This window comes from Triticum urartu, chromosome 6A (genome assembly GCF_056163025.1).
Source record: "Triticum urartu cultivar PI428250 chromosome 6A, HENAU_Tu73, whole genome shotgun sequence".
Classification (NCBI taxonomy): domain Eukaryota; kingdom Viridiplantae; phylum Streptophyta; class Magnoliopsida; order Poales; family Poaceae; genus Triticum; species Triticum urartu.
Window position 1 is genome coordinate 116,540,036 of NC_141878.1, and position 22,116 is coordinate 116,562,151.

Genomic DNA, 22,116 nt, shown 5'->3' on the forward strand with positions numbered 1-22,116 from the left:
TTGAGAAAACCGGTTCGAATAATGACCGGGCCATGGCGTGATGTCACGCTATGAAATTTCTCAGCAGATTAGATTTGGGGGATATTGTACTCTCTACGGTGGTATGTGGAATTTGTTTTGCAGAGCCGGACACGATCCTTGTGTTCGAAATCTTCTATGGAGTATTCGGAGGAAGAACCCGCCTTGCAATGCCGAAGACAATCTGCGCACCGGACTCGTTGTCATTGAAGTCTGGTTTAGGGGCTACTGAGGGAGTCCTAGATTAGGGGGTCCCCGGACAGCCAGACTATATCCTTTGGCCGGATTGTTGGGCTATGAAGATACAAGATTGAAGACTTCGTCCCGTGTCCGGGTGGGACTCTTCTTTGAGTGGAAGGCAAGCTTGGCAATTCGGATGTGTAGATCTCCTCCCTTATAACCGACTCTGTGTAACCCTAGCCCCCTCCGGTGTCTATATAAACCGGAGGGTTTAGTATGTAAGACGAGAACAATCATAATCATAGGCTAGCTTCTAGGGTTTAGCCTCTACGATCTCGTGGTAGATCAACTCTTGTAATACTCATATCATCAAGATCAATCAAGCGGGAAGTAGGGTATTACCTCCATCGAGAGGGCCCGAACCTGGGTAAACATTGTGTCCCCCGCCTCCTGTTACCATCCGCCTTAGACGCACAGTTCGGGACCCCCTACCCGAGATCCGCCGGTTTTGACACCGACACGTGTGACGGGTGCAGCGGCTACCGAAGCACCGGCGAGCTCACTCGTTGAGCCGGCGGCCGACGCGCACAACGTGTTCAACGATATGCCCCAAAGGTAGAATTTTTTTTCCAACTTTTCTTTTCTTGTTATTTTTGAATGCATCCATATAGATAGCTTATTTGCATTGTTCTATATATTTTGTAGTGTCAACGATGATGCATACATGTCAACTATGGGTGTTGGCTCCAACAATTCGCATTGGTCTCAAACCAATGACATGCATTTCGAAGAGCATGAGTTCGAGGTGGACGAGGATGGTGAGGGCATTGTCAACGCGCCGAAAGGAAGAGCGGGCAATTACACCAACACCGATGACATCTTACTATGCAATACTTGGTTGCAAGTGTCGAGGGATCCATCCGTTGGAGGTGATCAAAGTAGAGATGCTTATTGGGGGCGGATGAAAGAACACTTTGACGTTCGCAACGTCAGTGGAATTGACCGCTCCGAGAGATTACTTCAGTCCCGGTGGTCGACAATCAACTCGGATTGTCAAAGGTGGGCGGCCGCACAAAAGGCGGTTGACAAGTTGAACCCAAGTGGCACAAATGAGGACGATAGAGTAAGTGGCATTACATACATGTTCATCATACTTGTTGGTGGTGTTCGAAGTGCTAACTTGCTTTGTTTTCGTGTAGTACAACATTGCACAAAACTTGTTCAAAGGAGAGGAGAAGAGAACCAAGAAGGGGAAGATCAAGAAAGGAAGGATATTTACCTTGCCTCATTGCTATGAAGTGTTGAAGGACGATGAGAAATGGAAGAAGCATGATGATTTGGATGGTTTGCCTTTGAGCAACAAACGCAAGCGAACAATTGAGTTGAATGATGATGATGAGGAGGAGGAGGATGCGTCAAGTGACGGCAAGAGAAGCCCCACACCCAACTTGGTTTCATACTCGAAGCCAAAACGACCGGATGGGTGCAAGAAAGACGCAAAAGAAAAGAAGAAGAGGAAAGGAGATGATGGGCTCAAAAATGCTATGAAAGCTATTGTGAAGGCAAGAAAAGAAGCCAACGAGGTGAGGAAAATGGCAAGGAACCAAGATGTCGCGGCCGAGGAGAGGAGGTTGGCGGCCGAGGAGAGGAGGGTGGCGGCTGAGGAGAGGAAGGTGGCTTTGGAGGAGAGGAAGGTGAGCAATGAGGAGCGAACTAGATTGTTGGAATGGGAGAAGCACTTGTTCTTCTTGGACACATCTATCCTCAATGAGGTGCAAAAGGAGTATGTCAATCTTGCCCGTGAAGAAGTCTTGATCCAAAAAAGAGCCATGATTCACGCAATGGGTGGCGGTGGCCTTGGCGCCATGGGGGCGGTGGCTTTGGCGCCATGGGAGGCATGGGTGGCTTCGGAGGTACGGTGGGTGTCTTAGGTGCCATGGGTGGCTTTGGAGCTACCATGGAGACCATGGGAGGCATGGGTGGCTTTGGAGCACCCCCCTCGACGCTATGGCCGCCATGGGAGGCATGAGTTTTGCTTCTCTCATGGAAGGCATGGGTGCACCTCCGGCCGCGATGGGCGTAATGTCTTCCGGTGTGCCTCCTCACACACATTTCCATGAAGATGCCGTTGAAGATCTTGCCAACACCGTAGGAGCTTCACGTGATGCGGTGCGCGATGAGGAGGAGGAGGAAGAATCATCTTCGGAGGAGGAAGAATCGTCTTCCGAAGATGAGGACGAAGACGAGGACGAGGCTTGATGTGTCTTTCGTTTGTGTCATGAACTTGGTTTGCATTTTGAACTTGGTTGGATGAACTTGTGGGCATGATTTTAAACTTGTGGGCATGAACTTTTATTCATTAACTTGTTTGTGTGGAATTTATATGTCATGTTCATTGCATTTTGAAGGTTTTAAATTCATTTTATGTCCAAAATACAACATATGCAATGCCCCCGCGAGTCGCATGCGCTGCATTTTTTACGCGCTGCTGGAGCGGCGCGCGTGCTGTATTTTAGCGCGGCTGTTGAGGTCAGCGCTGCCGGCCGCGCAAAACCAGACGAAGGGCGCGCGGCAAAGTAGTTTTTTGCGCGCGGCGCGTAGCGTGGCCGTTGGAGATGCTCTTAAGACGAAATCAACACTTTTTATATAATTTCGTAGGGAGTATAATACAAAACAGGCATTTCCTATCAAGATCCAACAGTGGTGGGTTTTTAGCAAAACTGTTGTATTAATTCTCTGCATGGTCAAGCTATGAACGGTGATTCAGATCCAAACCAAACCAGTCGCCTAGCTCGTAGTACTCAAGGTCTCTAGCCCGTCCACCCTGACCGGATCGCGTGCTTGTTCTCACCGGGAAACCGAGCGCATCCAACGGCGAGACGCGTGCAACGTACTTTGCACGTTAAGTGGTACCGGTACACTCGTCGGTTTGCTACCACGTACGTGTCCATCGCATTCGGTTTGCATGCGCACGAGACGTCTGATGCTACACCTACCCGCCACGAGAGGAAGCACCGTGCAATCCGGTCCCGCTCCGACGGCCCCGGTCGCAGTGTCGCCGGCGAGGCGACCGACCGTTGGCCAGGAATTCGATTTCTCGACGTGAACATGGAAACTCCGCCGCGACAACCTGATCATCCAACCCAGCATTCTCTACTGATTGACAGATCAGTCAGAAAAACTCACGATCTGTGCCTCGGTCAATCAATCACAATGTCGTCGGGATCCTTCCTTTCTGGTGAAAATCATTCCTTTCTTTCCCTGGCCTCCTACCTCCTATATATACGTGGGGGCGTCCTCTGCATTGCACGTGCCACGTAGACCGACGGCTCTGCCTCCCTCCATACACGCGAACGCGCCCTCGCCATCGACCGATCGCTCCGGCGTGCGTCGTGGAGAATGGTCAGGGCGGCGGAGAGGGGCGGCGGGGACGAAGGGGGGATGAAGAAGCTGACGCAGGGGCGCAAGAAGATCCCGATGGAGCGCATCGAGGACGCGAACCGGCTGCAGGTCTGCTTCTCCAAGCGCCGCAAGGGCCTCGTCAAGAAGGCCTTCGAGCTCTCCGTGCTCTGCGGCGCGCAGGTGGCGCTCATCGTCTTCTCCCCCGCCGGCAAGCCCTACACCTACGGCCATACCTCCGTCGACGCCGTTCTCGACCGCTTCCTCCTCTCGTACTCCGGCGACGTGGAGGCCGAGGCGGTGGCGGCGAGCCAGCAGACGGATCTGAGCGAGCTCCTCCGCCAGGAGGAGGAGCTGATCAAGGCCCGCGACGCGGAGGCGCGCAGGGGCAAGGAGCTTCAGGCGGAGGTGCGCGCCGCCGGCGTCTGGATCGACGGCGACATGCGTCACTGGGAGCTGCCGGAGCTCGAGGCCGCGCTCGCCGCGCTCGAGAGGGTCCAGGCGGAGGCCGCGATGCGCGCGCACGAGATCTTCGCCCAGGACGCCATGATGCAGCAGTGCACGGCCGGCCCCGCCGGCCTCCTCGGCTACCTCGGCCCCGGCTCGTCGTACACGGGTGACCCGTCCGCCGGCGGTCATGAAGAGATGGCCATGGACAGCACGATGAAGCTGACGGGCGGCGGCTACAGCAATAACCTCCTGGACTACCATGGCTCCGGCACCTTCCCCGCCGACGGCACCCGCAGCCAAGAGGTGGCCATGGATGCGACGACGATGAGGCTGACGGGCAGCGACGCCAGCAGCCTCTTCCACTACCTCGGCGGCTCCGGCCCGTTCACTGGTGACGGCCCTGGCGGCGGCGGCAATGACGTCTCCGTAGACACGACGATGACGTTGATGGGCGGTAACGTCAGCTATGCGCTTACACCGACGATGCCGCCACCGCCGCCACCTCTATCTCTGCCTTTCAATCATGGCTACGGCTACAATAACCTTGGCACGGGCTATGGCTACAATAACCTTGGCACGGGCTATGGCTACAACCAAACCGATCAAGGCGTTGGCCATGGCCATGGAGCCTTCTACGAAATGGAAGGGGTTTATGGGACAACGTGCAACTTCTTTGCATAGATTACTGAGGTGGCTTACTTTACGTTCAATGATTTTAATCAAGTTTATGTCGAAATGTTAATTAGAGTTAGTGTTTCACTTGATGGTGAATAATAATTTGATTGAGCCTTAGGTCTATTATGGCAACTATGTGTACATACATCATAATAATGATACACTATCAATATGTTCACATGACTTATGAAGTGTTCATTATGTTTAGGTTTGTCACGGTTGGATGCTCATCAAACTCTAAAAGAGAAGTTGGATGCTCATCAAACTTTAAAAGAGAAGTTGGATGCTAACCAGATAGAGGGGGGGGGGGGGGGGCACTCATCAAAACGAAATCATATTGTTTTTTGATGATAAAATTGCCTTGAAAACAATTTATATGTGACTCCAAAAAACTTGATGCTTGATAACTGTAAAATAACATTGTCATTGTTCGTGATGTCAAAATATGCATGGACAAAGGATGTATGAGTCCAAAAGAATGCCTCATGTGTGGATTGAATGGAACGATATCGAAGAGGCGGGAAGGTGGGAGAGTACCTAACAATTGATAGGGTAGGCGGATGCTATCATAAAGGCTTCTAATGATAAAATTGCCTTGAAAACGCTTTATTTACGAGGTTGTAAAAACATGATAACTTATAATTGTAATTAATATTATCACTATTTTATATTTTTGATAACATTTTTCCTTCTCCCGCAATAAAATCAAGAGGACACATGGCACATCCTTGCACGTTATCAGAATAAACACCAATCAAGAAGGCACATCCTTGCAGACTAAGGCATAGCCTAGTGATGGAAAGGGGTTGATGCCTTCCCACCCACCCAAATTCAAGGCATGATACTTGCAATTTGGGTTGCACCAATTATACTGTAGGGGGTTCCCTTACAGTCTTTTTGTCAAAAAACACCAATCAAAAAGGTGAATGTGTTTATAAAAACACTAGGCGACCATATTTGGTCAAACAAACATGGGTGCAAGAGTTTGAGGCGAAAGATGAGTGAGTTGAAGCAGAGACAGAGCTGGCCGGGGGCGAGCTGGGGCCATGTCTCCCCTGTGGTCAGATTTTTTTCCCTCACACTTCTACTAGATATTGTGTGGAGTGATCTTTACATTTGTATATATGCCCGGTCCATTGATATAGCATTGCAGAAAACTCGTGTATGTAAGGCAAATAAATCATGTATGTAAGCATAGAAGATTATTCTATTCCCGATGAAGCATGGGGCATCAGAAAACCTTTTGGTTTTGGTGTCCATATCCTGTTCTCACGCATCACCTCTTCCCAAGCGGAACTGCTCCATGCACGACAAACTCTAGACGATTTGTGCACGACTAAAGAATCCAGCGGCTGTTGTTCGGCTTTGGACAAGATTCCGCCGCTGGATGTAATCATCGTCGACAGAACGTCCAAATATTTGTCGTCCACATAGCACTGCTCCTTCCCGAAAACAAAAATGCCAAAGTCCCACTCTTCAGTCTTCACATGAGCTAGTCACTTTCTTCTCCTGCGGTCTTGCCTTTTCCTCTCCCTCTCCGCCTCCCCCAAATCCCTGTGAATCTCCATGATCCCCGACAGGCCAGCACAACGACGCTTAGAATATTGCAAGATTCAGACAGTGATTCGCGAAGTACCTGTACAGTCTAATTCCCAAGATGTACTAGAATTGATCTTGGCCAATCCAATTCCCATTGCCCATCCAAAAAATGCAGCACAACCTGGGTGAGTTTTTGTTGCTGAGGAATTACCACATTGTCCATTAAACAAACAAATTATAATTAGTACATATGTGGTCACGCCATGAGACAAACAGAGTGCCTAGTGTCCTAGAGATTTGCACAAAGGACTTCAAAAAAAAAATACAAGTTTAGGAGATCCATATGCCCAACCTAATCATCACCCGATGTTGATCACCGCTATCACCATGGTGCTGTCAGAGAAAAACACAAGTAGCTGAAGGAAATATACCCTAAAGGCAATAATAAAGTTGTTATTTATATTTTCTTATATCATGATAAATATTTATTATTCATGCTAGACTTGTATTAACCGGAAGCTTAGTACATGTGTGAATACATAGACAAACAGGGTGTCACTAGTATGCCTCTACTTGACTAGCTTGTTGAATAAATGATGGTTATGTTTCCTAACCATATACATGAGTTGTCATTTGATTAACGGGATCACATCATTAGAGAATGATGTGATTGACTTGACCCACCCGTTAGCTTAGCACGATGATCGTTTAGTTTACTGCTATTGCTTTCTCCATAACTTATACATGTTCCTATGACTATGAGATCATGCACTCCCGAATACCGGAAGAATACTTAGTGTGCTATCAAACGTCACAACGTAACTGGGTGACTATAAAGATGCTCTACAGGTGTCTCCGATGGTGTTTGTTGAGTTGGCATAGATCGAGATTAGGATTTGTCACTCCGAGTATCGGAGAGGTATCTCTAGGCCCTCTCGGTAATGCACATCACTATAAGCCTTGCAAGCAATGTGACTAATGAGCTAGTTACGGGATGATGCATTACGTAACGAGTAAATAGACTTGCCAGTAACGAGTTTGAACTAGGTATTGAGATACCGATGATCGAATCTCGGGTAAGTAACATACCGATGACAAAGGGAACAACGTATATCGTTATGCGGTTTGACCGATAAAGATCTTCGTAGAATATGTGGGAGCCAATATGAACATCCAGGTTCCGCTATTGGTTATTGACCGGAGACGTGTCTCGGTCATGTCTACATAGTTCTTGAACTCGTAGGGTCTGCACGCTTAACGTTCGGTGACGATCGGTATTATGAGTTTATGTGTTTTGATGTACCGAAGGTAGTTCGGAGTTCCGGATATGATCACGGACATGACGAGGAGTCTCAAAATGGTCGAGACATAAAGATTGATATATTGGACGGCTATATTCGGACACCGAAAGTGTTCCGGATGATTTCGGAGGAAACCAGAGTGCCGGAGGGTTACCGGAACCCTCCCCCCCCCCCCCCCGGGAAAGTTTGGCCTTCATGGGCCATAGGGAAGAGGGGAGGCAGCCCACAAGGGGCAGCCACGCCCCCTCCCTATAGGGTGTCCGAATTGGACAAGGGAGAGGGGCGCGCCCCCCCTTTCCTTCTCCTCTTCCTCTCCCTTCCTTCCTTCCCCTTCCCCTCCTAGTTGGACTAGGAAAAGGGGAGTCCTACTCCTACTAGGAGGAGGACACCTCCCCTCCTTGGCGCGCCCTAGGGTCGGCCGGCCTCCCCCTTGCTCCTTTATATACGAGGGCATGGGGCACCCTAGAACACACAAGTTGATTGTTTTCAGCCGTGTGCGGTGTCCCCCCTCCACCATAATCCACCTCAGTCATATCGTCGTAGTGCTTAGGCGAAGCCCTGCGCCGGTAGCTTCATCATCACCGTTATCACGCCGTCGTGCTGACGAAGCTCTTCCTTGACACTCAGCTGGATCGAGAGTTCGTAGGACGTCACCGAGCCGAACGTGTGCGGATCGCGGAGGTGCCGTACTTTCGGTACTAGGATCAGTCGGATCGTGAAGACGCACGACTACATCAATCGCGTTGTCATAACGCCTCCGCTTACGGTCTACGAGGGTACGTGGACAACACTTTTCCCCTCTCATTGCTATGCATCACCATGATAGATCTTGCGTGTACGTAGGAATTTTTTTGAAATTACTACGTTCCCCTACAGTAGCCTCCACATCCAGATATGGAAGAATTTCATTGCAGACCACACTGCATTGGGAATCGATTAAACGGTCCGTCGGTGACGAGGGAAGCGAGTCTTTGTGGCATGTCGGTCGGGGATCATCCCCAAGTCTGCCAGATCTTGATGACGTCGTCTTCATCCAACGTGATCGGAGAAGAAGAGCGCCGCTGCAAGCCGCCATTCACACACCACACTCCAAGACACTCGCATACTCTGGACCAGCCGACGATGTCGTCCAAGAAGACGCCAAGCACCATCCACCACAACCTAACATCGTCAAAACCAAAAATCCGACGAGACAAAGGCTACCTGCTTCCGGGCGTTGCTGATCGAGGCATCACCAGGGTGGGAAAGAAGTAGAGCCATCTTATTCCGCGCGTGGCTTTGATTCCACCACAAATGCAACACCTCTGAGAAAAACTAAGTTTATCCTATCTTGTCGTCGAAGCGAAGTCGTCGGGGAGGGGGGGGAGGGGGTCCCCGGCCCCTCGGGCCGCAGGAGCGGTAGCCGAAGGGGCCGAGGACCCGCAACCACACAGGCGAAGGAAGGAGGCAGAGAAGATCGCCTCACGATCGCCTGTGCAGAACGGTCGGTGAGAGAAAAGTTGGAACCGCTTTGTGATAACCTCGGTGAGTTAAACTGTTGAAGGAGAAGGGCGAGTAGTAGGAGGAAGGTGGGATAGCAGGATGGTACTATTTTTTTCTCTTGTGTGCATATACGCTTTCCCCTCAACATTACGTAAAAAAGGATATGCCTTCCGGACTCTCGTTTACATGGCCCCGCCGTCGTCTTCTCCTCCCCTTCCGGCATGGGCGGCGGCGAACGCCCTCTTCCGACGCCACCGCCGCCTTCTCCCGCTCCTCCTTCCCCCGGTGTCCCTCTGCGCCCTCCTACCCGTCCTCTCCCACTGCCTCGTTTCCGGCCTCGCCGGCAACCCCTTCGTCGCCTCCCGCTTCATCCTCGCCTCCTCGCGCCTCTCCCTCACATTCTCCCTCCTCCTCCTCTCCCACCTTCCAGCCTCTTCCCTCTCGCCCTTCTCCTTCAACTCGCTCATACGCGCGTCGCCTCCAGGCCTCACCCTCCGCCTGTTCGAACAAATGCGCCGCCGGGGCGTTCCCACGGATAACTACACCCTCCCCTTCTTGATCCATGCCTGTTCCGGCAGTGACATGGCACTGGGACAGTCCCTGCACGGGAAGAGCGTCCGTCTTGGTTACAGCTCCCACATCTTCACGCAGACGGCGCTGATGAACATGTACTTTGGGTGTGGCTTGGCTGTTTCCGCCGGCAGGGTGTTCGATGAAATGCAGGCGAGGGATGTGGTTGCATGGACCGGCATGGTCTCTGGTTATGTGGACTCTGGAATGCACCTTCGAGCTGCTGAGGTCTTTAAGGAGATGAGAGGCGGTGAGGAGGTTACAAGGCCTAATGTAGCAACGTTGGTGTCGGTTGCTTCTGCGTATGCCAGTCTTGGCTCCCTGGAGTATGCTAAGGGGCTGCACGGCTATGTGGAGAAGGTGGGGTTGCGAGGCGATTTGATTCTGACGAATGCACTGATGGATATGTATGGAAAGTGTGGTAGCATAGAGTCAGCTCGTGCTCTGTTTGATTTCATGCATGAGAAGGACCTACTTTCATGGACAACGATGATTTCAGGGTTGGCTTCTCATGGACATGGCAAAGAAGCGGTTGCTTTGTTTTTAAGCATGCGCGAGGTGGGAGTACTGCCGGACTCAACCACCTTCATCGTGGTTCTGTCTGCTTGTAGCCATGCTGGACTGGTGGATGAGGGGATATCAATCTTCAATTCCATGGCGAGTGAGTACAAGGTCATCCCAGATATTAAGCACTATGGTTGCATGGTGGATCTTTTCAGCAGGGCAGGACTTCTTTCACGTGCTTATGAGCTTATTGATAGCATGCCTTTTGAGCCAAACTTGGCAATTCTTGGAGCATTGCTGAGTGCATGCAGTGTCAATAATGAACTGGAGATTGGGGAACTAGTTCTCCAGAAGATTGATTCTGTTTGCTCCTATAAAGGAGGTGCTGGTGTGCTTCTGTCCAACATCTACGCTAACCAGAACTTATGGCATGAAGTTGATTCCATTAGAAGGAAGATAAGAAATGGTACCATACCCAGAAAGCCACCTGGTCAGAGTTCGGTGGCATCAGAAGTTCCTTTCATGAGTTTGTGATTTGGAGGTGAGTGTACCCATTTTCAATTGAGTTGCTCTTGTCATTGTATGGATTAGGAAGTCGTCGCATAAATGCATAGTAATCTTATCAAACGTTGCTTGTTTCAAGTTTAGACACTTATTTTTGGGATGGAGGGAGTACATGCCACTACTCTTCTAGAAACTAGATTTTGAGCATGTTGATTGCTGGATAGAGATCAATATCTGTATAGGCAATAAGAATGACAATATCGTTTTTTTGACAGAGTAAGTTTGAATGACACATTTGCCTATACTTCTGTTATGTAGCAAGACATACATTCTTGTGCTCCAAAACTTGACTTATGTGCATACTCTCCTTTCTTGATGAGCATCAGTTAGGGCTAGTAGGACCTTGTAAATCCTATATTCCACTAAATATTATGTCCTCATGTGGGGTTTGATTTTCACATGTTTCCACTTGTACTTTAGAGTTAATATTATTTAGTCTATCAAATATTTCATATTCTCTGCTTTAGATTCCCATGAGAATTTTTTATTATCATGCCAGTCATTATTGATTTTCGAATCTTGGTTAGCTGATCTTTCGTTTTTGTATTCTTCTCAAATGCAGCTTTTAGAGAGAAATCCACTTTGTTGTCACTGTTAACCTTGACTGGCAAAATGGCTGATTTTCATGCGAACTGGTAAGAAAGTCTCATCAATTACTTTTACGACAAGGCAGCTTATGAAGTACTCCCCCCGTTCCTAAATATTTGTCTTTTTAGAGATTTTAAATGGACTACCACATACGGATGTATATAGACATATTTTAGAGTGTGGATTCACTCATTTTGCTTCGTATGTAGTCACTTGTTGAAATTTCTAGAAAGACAAATATTTAGGAACGGAGGGAGTAGATATCAGCGTATTATGTCAAAAAAAAGTACTCCCTCCGAGATTCCAGCGTGTCACCCATTTTGTTACTGTGTTGAAATTGTTGTGGCTTTTACTATTGAGTATTAAGTAGCGAGCATATTATACCTGTGGAATCATAAGCACATTGACTGACTGAACTTCTGTTTGCTTTATCTAACAGGAGATGAGGTCTCTCGGCAGCATATTTCGCAGATTAGCTTTCCATAGCGCGCACAGAAACACTAAACTTCATACGCAAACTTCTTCCCCTCACCAACTCCCCCTTATCATTTAGGAGATAAGACAAAGTATACCATCTTATTCACCGTTTCCATCCGAACAAATACACACCATGCACTCATACACCCAGGCGTGATGCCTTCTTGCAGCATTTTCACGGAGAAAGCCTGAGGCTGAACCAGTCAAATGCATTGTACTTAAACTGCCTTACAAATCGCCTGGCTGGGGATCGAAATGTGTGGCCAGGGCCAGGGCTCATGCGTGTGGTGTAACTTCGAGCTTCTTCGTTAACAACACAAGGACGCCCAGAACTTGTCCTTCCGGTAAAAGAATTCATGTTCCTGAACTGAGCTGGAGAAGTATGCCATCAGAGGCCCGTGAGCATGTTACTCCCTCCTTTCCGGTTTAAACCCACACGCATCCCTAGATCGGCAATTCGGCCAGTGTAATACAAATTGTATATTACCAAAGTTATATCATTAGAAAAATGTCACATGTGAAGTCGCTAACGGTATATTTTTGTGATATATAAACATTGCTCAAATCGTTGATCTAGGTATATGCGTGGGCCTTTTAAACCAGGAGGAAGGTACTCCCTCCGTTTCATAATGTAGTGCATATAAATATTTTAAGAAGTCAAACTTTATTAACTTTGACCAAATTTATAGAGAAAATAATGTACATCTAGAATACCAAATACATATCATTAGATACATCACAAGACGTATTTTTGTATTGTATATATTTGGTGTTGTAGATATAAATAGTTTTTTATTTAAACTTGATTAAAATTTGTAAAGTTTGACTCTGCGGAAAATCTATATGGACCAAGTCAAACTAGTGTGTGTGTGAACTCTGGCACCGCCCACTTGAATGCTACTGCTACTGTGCTCCGGTGGCAACTTGTGGGCATCTTGCTTGGACACCATAACATACTAAATATTTTGACGAAATGATGGATGCTGAGTTATCCTTTTCTTGCGTGGTGGTGTTATATCCATTGCCGAAATGTAGATTAGATCTTCAGTTTATTCGTATCAGCCATATCCATGTGCGTGCATACTAAGCTGCAGGCAAGTTGTTGGGGGTAGGGACAAGGAATAGAGAAACAACCGGATAAAGGTGCCATCAGCTGCCTGCTCTGGCGGCGGTGGGCAAAAGCAATGGGCTCTGTCCATCCTGTTCCTGTATTTTTTTTTATGGGACCTGTTCCTGTATTCAAACAGTAGTGCAATGGTGGCTCTTGGGCTGGCTAGGAGGCATGTTCCTTTTTGGAGACTCTTTCTGTCTTTGGCAAAATACCGAGGATGCGTTTGGTTCACATCTTTGTTTTAGAGCATCTTACATACTTGTCTCGGTTCGGTCTGGTTTGGTAAATACTCCCTTCGTTCCGAATTACTTGTCACAGATATAGATGTATCTAGATGTATTTTAGTTCTAGATACATTCATTTCTATGACAAGTAATTTAGAACGGAGGGAGTACATGCTAAAAATCAACATCTGCATGTAGTTTAGTTGTCTGCATTAGGTTTCATGTATGGGAGGAACAATTAGTTAGCATATTGTTTGGTTGTAAACGGCTAAGCCAATACATATGTGAACTTCAGATCAAAGTCGCACATTCTGATTTGTGTCGTGCTTCCTTCCTCTATATGATGTTGCTTGTGACCTCGGCACTCTGGCAGTAAAATGAGTACCATTCATTGCTCCAATGCAATCCTAGAATGGCATTACAAGATGTTGTTATGGCCACAACAGAACAATAACAACATATCAAGGCATGAACTGCATACTGTAAGTGCTCATCTTGAAGTATGGATATCATTTTAGACTAGTGCGAATCTTGGTAGGAGTTCGACCGGTTGGTGGTCTGATCATCTCTCCTCTGAGCTCCCCAACAGCATACAACACTTACTTGAAGTATCTGGAGATGGTCTCCATTATACCTGGCCAAACCTCGGACCGGGTCGGGCTTCGGGCCGGGCCTAGCCAAGCCCGAGCCAAAAAACATGGGCCCGAGCCCGGCCCGGCCCGACCATCGGGCCTAGTTTTTGGGCCCAAGCCCGGCCCGAACATGCAAAAGCCCGCCGGGCCCCTTCAAATAACGGTAAAAATGACGGGCCCGGGCCCGGCCCGGCCAGGCCATCGGGCTCAAAATCTAGGCCCGAGCCCGGCCCGGGAGCAGCGTCGGGCCGGGCCGGGGCGGGCTTTTTCGGGCCGGGCCAGGTCTAGTCTCCATTGATCTTCCGAAGGTGTTGTGTACAACCCTGAACCTCTGGTTATGATCAGCAACATGGAGGAACATGGCTACTTGCTCTTCCATAGTGGTGTAGATGCTATCTTCTAGTAGCCCCCCTGCTCCTGAAAGTCTGGACAAGCCTGGCGAAAGGTGCTATTTTCATTCGAAGCATTCACAGAGCCTCTGTATTGTTGCAATCGTAGATGCAGTTCAGATTCACTATCCTCTCTTAATTTCGGATTAACATCGAACCATACCAGATGAGAGGTTTATCATTCCGACGAACAACTTTCCTATGAACCAACAAGATCCAAGCCTGAACCATAACTATCAGCGCTGCTGCTTGAACTAAAAGCTTCGTCTGTTCATCCACAACCTAAGCGACATTCATGGTGTGGTCAGCAATGGTGCAATCGACCCTAAATGCTCCTACCGAACGACCTAACAGAGAAGGGAGGGGGAGGGGTAGCTCACCAGCTTCGGGGTTGGGGGAGGCATGGCCGAGACGAGGATGGCCGGACGGAGTCAAAGAAGAAGGGGAGAAGCGGCTGCTGCTGTCGGGGAGTGTTGCTCTCGTCATCGACGATGCCGTCGTCGCAGCCGTATATCTGATTCGTCGACGCCGCCGGTGCCAATAACAGAGGAGGACTTGCCATGGGTGAGCGAGTAAAAGGGGTGGTAAGGGTATATTTCGCGCCATCCCCTTCGCCGATTCCCCCCTCTTGCCATCTCCGACTGGATCCTCCCTGCACCGCGCTTTACGCCGCGTCTTCCTTTTGCGCCCGACTTAGCATGGCTCGCTGGAAACGGCCGATTCAAGCGTTTTCAATGAACCAGGCTCTGGGCTGCTTTAAGTTTCGTGTCGATGCGAGTCAGGCCTGCTTGCACGGAACCATACGACCCAAATTCATCTCGCTCGGGCCTGATTGGGCTGTATGCAGCCTACCAAACGCGTATTGAGAGCTCGAAGCTGTTCTGAAGAAGAAGAAGAAGAAGAAAAATCTTGCTCAAAGAGTGTCACTCCTATCTGTAGAGTCTAGCGTTGTCTGGCTTTTGCAGTCACCTGATACGGGTATGGTACCTACTCCATGTGGCAATTGGTTGGTTAATCAAGCTCGCCACGCTTCCTAAACGAAGTTCCCCCATTAGCGAAACGCATGGCTGGAGGATGACGTTTTTCTCCCGGTGGGCCAGTTTCTCAAGTCCCTTGCACCCGATTCTCTCTCTCCTCAAAAAGAAGTGCCTTGCAGCCGATAACATTTCAGGCAAAGTAGGCCGCCTGGAGCCAGGCAGGACACCTGGACCGGGGAGCTCTGCTCGGCCACCGCAGCCAAGCCCCAGGAGCGAAAGCCAAAACCGAAAGCAGAGGCGTGCCAGATCCGCCCAACTTGCCTCCCGCTCCCTCCTTCCAGATCAGTCAGGTTCCTTGCTTCCTCCCGTCGCCTTCTTTCTCTTTCCCATTCCGCCCCTCGCCCGTTTTCATACATCTCCCTCCCCTGCACCTGCATCCCCATCCCCCGCGCTCCTCTTCTCTTACCCCTCCCCCAATTCAGAGCTCTCCGTCGATCCCGACGCAGCCGCCGCCGACTCCTCCTCCTCCTCCTCCTCCACCACCTCACCGGAAGGCCGCCCGGCCACGCGCCTGAGCGGAATCCCTCGCCCTGCCTCCCGGTACGTACATGTTCGTCTCCCGCCAGCGCTCCTCGCGAGGTTTGTGTGCGTGTGTGTGTGCGCGCGCGCGCGTGATTCCGCCTGCTTGCTTCTCCTTTGCCGTAGCTCGCGAGCGCCCGAATCCCTTGACTCCTCTTGCCTGCCATGCCACCTGATAGTGCGGGATTGGTTCGAATTGGCCGTTTCTTGGTGGTAGTTGGCGAGTGGGTGGATTGCCTGGTTATGGTGTACCGTCTCGTTTGCCTCGTTATAGCGCCGCCGAGCCGGTAGGAGGTGCCGTTCGGGCGTGGTACCTCGCCATTACGCGGGGTTCGAATTAGCAGATCACGCGTCCGCGGTACCTGCTGTCGTTAGTTGTTACGTCACGATGTCAACCTGGGCATCTTCTCCCTGTTCCAAGTGAAAATGCACACTGTCTCCAGTAGTAATGTGTATTACTATGTATTCGCTGTTATTTTTCCGTTATTTTTCAATCTGACGTCTAATTCCAAGTGGAAAATGTCGATTGGGATGTGTGCAGTACCAGTCCTATTTGAGCGCAGTTCTGAATCTTTGTTCACCGTTTCAGTGATTCAGACGTGTTTCCTGGCTGCGTGGAAATGGATGGCGTTGTTGTGAGGAGAGTGATCCCTTCGGACAACAGTTGCCTCTTCAATGCCGTCGGGTATGATTCTGCACCTGTATATGCTGCACTAGTAAGGAAACGATTTCGCAGATGATGCCGTCGCTGACTGTGCTTCTCAACACCTCTCTTGGTGCAGTTATGTGATGGAGCATAACAAAAATAAGGCTTCTGAGCTCAGACAGGTAATTGATTCTGATGTCTGTTTGACAATTTGGCACAACTGCTGTGTTGTCAGAGCCAACTGAACATTATCGCATCAGTTGATCAAAATATGTCATTATATAAGTTCTAGAAGAATTTTATCTTATATCAGTTCAATTAACATCCAGCAACTCATATATGACTCTTAAGATATTTCGGTATTGTCGTCAAAACGGCATGAGACCATCTCATCCAGAAAAGCTGTTCCAATCAATGCAGTTGCAAGTCATCACACTACTGGTTTTTGACAGAAAATTGAGACCACAACACATTTAATGTACAGTAGAAAGAGCATAGCATGCTTATCAAGTACCCTAAACGATTTTAGAATGATAAGCTTCAGTCCTCCAATGCGGAAGTAATTGTGCATCATTCACATACCAGCAGCTTCAAAACATCAAAGTCCTTGAAATACTTCCACGATATTCTGTCCTTCAAATCATGTGTGTAAATAACCTAGACGTGTTCTGCCTGTACAATCTATCTGTAGAGAACAAAAACTAACACGATTGAAGATTACATTAGCGTAGGTCAGATAAATGAAGCAATAAAACATTATTTTGTACACCATGATGTTCCTTTTAGCTAGAAACTGTTATTTACAAATTGTTGGACTGTACGTGTCATCTCATTTTTGCTTACCTTTCTAAACTTACAGTGCTGACTTTGCTACTTTTTATTCCCCGTTTGCTTGAAGGTCATAGCAGCAGCGGTTGCAAGTGATCCTGAAAAGTACAACGAAGCATTTCTTGGGAAACCAAATGAAGCGTATTGTGCTTGGATTATGGACCCTGATAAGTGGGGAGGTGAGTTTCAGTGCTATGATTCATGTGCAGCAATATCGATGATGAAACTACTTAGTTTGAAATGCTCATGTACAATTTTGTTTGAAGACTGGTAGCGATGCAGTCATATCATGTCCCAGAATTTGCATTAGACATCCTCTTTGCCCCAAGAGAAAAACATAATATCGGGACCTTATCCTAAGAAAATTGCCATGACTCAAGAACTCAGCATTCCTCGTTAGGCATCTCTACCATAAAACTATAAGCCTCCATTAGTAATATACTACTACCCCCGTAACTAAATATAAGATGTTTTTGCAGTTCAGTCATTTAGTTATGGAGGTAGTAGTATTAGTTCATATTTCATATGTTCTTGTTCTTGTGGTGCAAAGCAACCACTTGTAACATGACGCACTCCAGTTGGTCAGTGGAGGTGTATCTGTTCTACATCTGTTACAGGCATAAACACTAATTTTCATATAAGTTTTTCTTTGATGGCGGTTTTCATTAGATGTCAGTGTGTGCTGCTGCTTAGTTCACTAATTCACCTTTTTTTTTCGTTGTAAAGGTGCCATAGAACTTTCAATTCTGTCAGAATATTATGGGCGTGAAATTGCTGCATATGACATCCAGACAACACGATGTGATCTGTATGGTCAGGTTGGTGGCTCTATATGTTTACTTCTGTTTGTTCAGAATCTTTTGCTAGTTCTTAGCTTTACATCCGCTGATACAGGGGAAGAACTACAATGAGAGGGCAATGCTCATTTATGATGGGTTGCATTACGATGCTTTAGCAGTAAGTTTTTGTGATAGCAACTCACACGATTGAAAACGACACAATGCGGTATTAACTAATTTTATCTGTTTTTATCAACAAAAATTCAGACGTCTCCAGCTGAAGGGGCACCAGAAGAATTTGATCAGACCATCTACGTTGTTGACCAGAACCGTTCAATTGGTCCAGTAGAAGGCCTTGCTCTGAACTTAGCGAAGGAGGCACATAGGTATGTATTTGTCTATTATCACTTAAGTGTTCCGAACCATAATGCTTATTTCAGCATGTAACATTTATATTTTTAACTCTTCAAACATTGATTGTGGCTAATGGTCAATGGTCAGCAATTGAACTGAACATTCTAATGAGTAATGCATATGGAAGGTGTTGTAACACGATGTAAAATTTGCACTGATAATAATTAAAAATAAATGCTCGTGACCTGTTCTGTAATTAATGTGGTGCTAAATAGCTTTCGTCCTTTTTTAAATCTGTCAGCATGATCACGAGTAGTCGTTTTAGCTTACCCTTCTGGTCTCGAGATTGTCAGAAAGCAGCTGTAATCTGTCAGCTGACTATAAACCAAGATAATATTTTGGTAGAAATGTTACTGACTTTGGTTGGGCATGCAATTTGTAGGAAGAGGAGCTACACAGACACCGCAAACTTTACATTGCGCTGCGGCGTGTGCCAAATTGGTGTCATTGGTCAAAAGGTGAGACTCTCAATGCCTTAACCGCACAATATTTCTATCAATCTGTGGGGAAACCTATTTTATAGGGATACTGAAAGCCCTTAAACGTTGCAGGAAGCTGTGGAACACGCACAAGCCACCGGCCATGTCAATTTCCAAGAATACAAATGACCGTAGAAGATATACTAGTTCTTCTTCTTCCGCTGTTGTTGTACACTCATTTGTTGCAATTGTTTTCTTCTTCGGCCTGATATGGTACTATTGCAAAATATTAATTTGTTACAGAGTAAATTTCATAAGCTCCAGTTTGGATATTGATTTTGATGTTCATATTGACTGCTAACTTGAAGAATTGAAGATCCAGTGATCAATGTATCTAGTAATCTGTTGTGATCTTGTTCTTTTTTTTTGGTCGTTCAAGTGGCTCCACATGATAAGGCCTTCTTTGGTTTATAGGGTAGGAATATCATAGGAATAGAAAAATCATAGAAAGTGAGGTGGCATGCATCTCACTTCCTATAGGAAAAGAGATGTCACTTGATTCATATTCATACGATAGGATTTTTTCCATTGAGGCCTTCTTTGGTTTATAGGGTAGGAATATCATAGGAATAGGAAAATCATAGGAAGTGAGGTGGCATGCATCTCACTTCCTATATAGAAGGATTTTTCCTCTGAAATTCCTTTTGGCATGGACTATCTCATACATTTCGGCCCTCTTGATTCGCAGGATTTTCAAAACGTAGGAATAGGAAAAGTATAGGGTTGGAGTGGCATGCACACATGAATCCTATAGGATTAGCATGGAGTGTTTGATGGCACAGGAAAAGTAAAGGAATTGTAAAAAGAGGTTGGAGTGGATGTTAGATTTTCTATGAAATGTAGTACAAAAGATTTCATAGGAAAAATTCCTATGGGATCCAATCCTATGAATCAAAGGACCAACATAGAAAAAATTCTTAGGCCTCCTTTGGTTTGGAGGAATTTCATAGGAATTCTAGAGGATAGGATTTCTTATAGAATTTTTTCCTTAGAGCCCTTTGGTTCATAGGAATGGATTCTTATTCCTACATAGGATTGGTTCCTATCTCCACATTTTATAGGAAAATAAAAATGAGCCTAGACTCAATGGAAAAATTCCTTTGGTGTCAACCAAATGACATCTCGTTTCTTATTCCTACTCATAGGATTTGAGATACATGTCATCTCATTTCCTACAAAATTCCTATTCCTACGATAATCCTATTCTATGAACCAAAAGAGGCCTTAAGGATTTCAATCCTCCAGAAATCTTATAGAATTCCTTTGAATCAAAGGAGCCCTTCTTGTGCGACACTGAAATGCTACTTCTCAAGTTTGCTGCTCTTCTGTTGCTTTGAGATGCCTTCGGGGGAACCCAGCGGGCACTTTTCCTGGGCTGGGAGCGCACCACTTGGTGCGCCCAGCCACCACCATGTGTTGCACGCAAGATGCACCCTCGAGATTTTGTTTTTCTTTCTGCATGTGTTTTTTGTTTTATTTTTTGGGGGGTTTGGTTTTTGCTTGATTTTCCCTACATTTTGATGAGAAAAACACTTCTTTTTGTGCTTTCCGGAAAAAAGAAAAGCACAGCTATGCTTTCTCGAAAAAGAAAAAAAAACACAGCCTATGGTTCCACGAGATGTATGGACGTGCTTTCTGAAAATGAAAAAATGCAGCCGCCTGTGCTTTTGTGAGAAGTACAACTGTGCTTTTTGAAAAGAAAAAAAAGGCATAGCTGCGCTTTCAAGGAAAAAGAAAAGAAAAAAAACACAGTTGGGTTTCATTTTATTCGGTTTGATCTTTTCGGTTCAGTTCTTTATTCCCAGTTTTTTGGTGGAAAAAAATTCGTGGAAACTTATTAACATGCGATTTAGTTTTGAAGATCTTGTTGGGAAACATAGTAAAAAACAAAAAATTTCGCCCTACGATCACCCAGAAACAATATGAAGGTACATAACGGGTTGTCATCAACGATCATTACCGACTTCGGGAGTGCAGTGGAAGTAAACGAGTTGATGTAGATCGTATTTGAAGTCCCTCGAACGTTGATGATGATCCCGTGAATCGTCCACGAACGATCCCTCAAACGGAAGACCGAAAGTATGTCCTCTCTACTTGGTTGCAAGCATACGGTCTTCACGATCCGGCAGTGCTTCGTCGTCTAGAGCTAATCGTCGCCGGAAAATTAGAGGGAGAAGATTAGAACCACACGGGGCTTCTAATTATGAGGATTAGTGATGGCTAGGGCTCGCTCTAATTAGTCAACTAGGACCAACTAGAACGTGCACTAGATCAACTAGAGGAGGCTCCAATACTTGTGTATCCATAGGATGGAAATCCTCTAGTATATATAGATTAGAGGGGAGGGAGAGGGCAGCTACCAAAAGGGAAGGAGCCCTCTTGGTGCGCCAACCTTGTGTGTGTGTGTGTGGGGGGGGTCCTACTCCCTCCCTGTAGGATTCGCCCCCCTCCCACTAGGAAGGGGAAGGGAAGGGAGGGCACTTCCACTTGGGCCCTTGTGGCCTAAGTTGTCTTCCACCTCTTGGCCTTTTTAGCCCCGTTGATATTTTAATTAAATATAAATTTTTCCAAAATTCTTTAGACCATTATATATATAATTTAATATCTCTAGAAACATTTTCCACATATATATAATAAATCGATAATACCCGGTATTACCCGATATTCACCGAAACCCTTCCGGTGACCCCAAAACGCTTTCGGAACCTCTCGGAACTATTCCGGATATTAATGAAACAATTCCACAAATATATTCTCATCACTCCTGTCCTACTAACACTCAGCAAATCGTGATTACCTTAAGCTTGTGACCCTATAGGTTCGGTAAACCTTAGACATGAACGAAACCCCTTAGTTCAATGACCGATAGCGGAACCGCGGACATCCATATCGGTCCCTATGATTATCCGAATGATATTGGAGTGAACCTTTGGTTATCATATGATAGCTCCCTTTGCTTCGCGATACTTTGCAAGTCCCGGCGAGACCAGGAACCTATTGTTTTACCGTTTATCATTTCACATGTGTATATGAGTTTTTTCACTAAATCGCATATTCCAGGATCATAGAAGTTATAGCATAAAATATAAACTCTTAATTATGAATAACGGAAATATAATTATACAATATTATTGCCTCTATGGCATATTTCTAACAGTCTCCCACTTGCACTAGAGTCAATAATTTAGCTGTATTGTTTTACAAACACCTATGGGTATTCTGGTGTTGCTCATGCTTTGCTTGTGGTGGAGGGCTAGAGGCTTTGTCATTTGTTTTGACATATTCAAAACTAAGTAATATTTGTGTCAGTC

General features: G+C 46.7%; 3 protein-coding genes across 5 annotated transcripts; all 3 read left to right on the forward strand.

The window, feature by feature from the left end:
* The first annotated feature begins 3,565 nt into the window (after positions 1–3,565).
* LOC125516640 (uncharacterized) lies at positions 3,566–4,728 on the forward strand. Its single transcript, XM_048682006.2, has one exon. It carries the CDS (start codon positions 3,598–3,600, stop codon positions 4,726–4,728), a length of 1,131 nt encoding a protein of 376 aa, XP_048537963.2. The 5' UTR covers positions 3,566–3,597.
* Positions 4,729–9,206: 4,478 nt separating this feature from the next.
* LOC125516290 (pentatricopeptide repeat-containing protein At5g56310) lies at positions 9,207–12,535 on the forward strand. 2 transcript variants are annotated; one of them, XM_048681773.2, is made up of 4 exons: positions 9,207–10,659; positions 11,245–11,317; positions 11,710–11,836; positions 11,918–12,535. In XM_048681773.2, the coding sequence occupies exon 1, from the start codon at positions 9,231–9,233 to the stop codon at positions 10,650–10,652; it is 1,422 nt and encodes a 473-aa protein (XP_048537730.2). In that variant the 5' UTR covers positions 9,207–9,230; the 3' UTR covers positions 10,653–10,659; positions 11,245–11,317; positions 11,710–11,836; positions 11,918–12,535. The 2 variants fall into 2 exon arrangements, with proteins under 2 accessions (XP_048537730.2, XP_048537728.2); XM_048681771.2 differs by having other exon boundaries at positions 11,710–12,508.
* A 2,759-nt stretch (positions 12,536–15,294) lies between these two features.
* On the forward strand, positions 15,295–19,079 carry LOC125516046 (OTU-like cysteine protease family protein). Of its 2 annotated transcripts, none has more exons than XM_048681533.2 (9): positions 15,295–15,430; positions 16,249–16,344; positions 16,442–16,487; positions 17,204–17,312; positions 17,860–17,951; positions 18,028–18,090; positions 18,180–18,298; positions 18,709–18,784; positions 18,878–19,079. In XM_048681533.2, the coding sequence occupies exons 2-9, from the start codon at positions 16,280–16,282 to the stop codon at positions 18,932–18,934; spliced, it is 627 nt and encodes a 208-aa protein (XP_048537490.1). In that variant the 5' UTR covers positions 15,295–15,430; positions 16,249–16,279; the 3' UTR covers positions 18,935–19,079. The 2 variants fall into 2 exon arrangements, with proteins under 2 accessions (XP_048537490.1, XP_048537489.1); XM_048681532.2 differs by lacking the exon at positions 15,295–15,430 and adding an exon at positions 15,445–15,680.
* Positions 19,080–22,116: the final 3,037 nt, after the last annotated feature.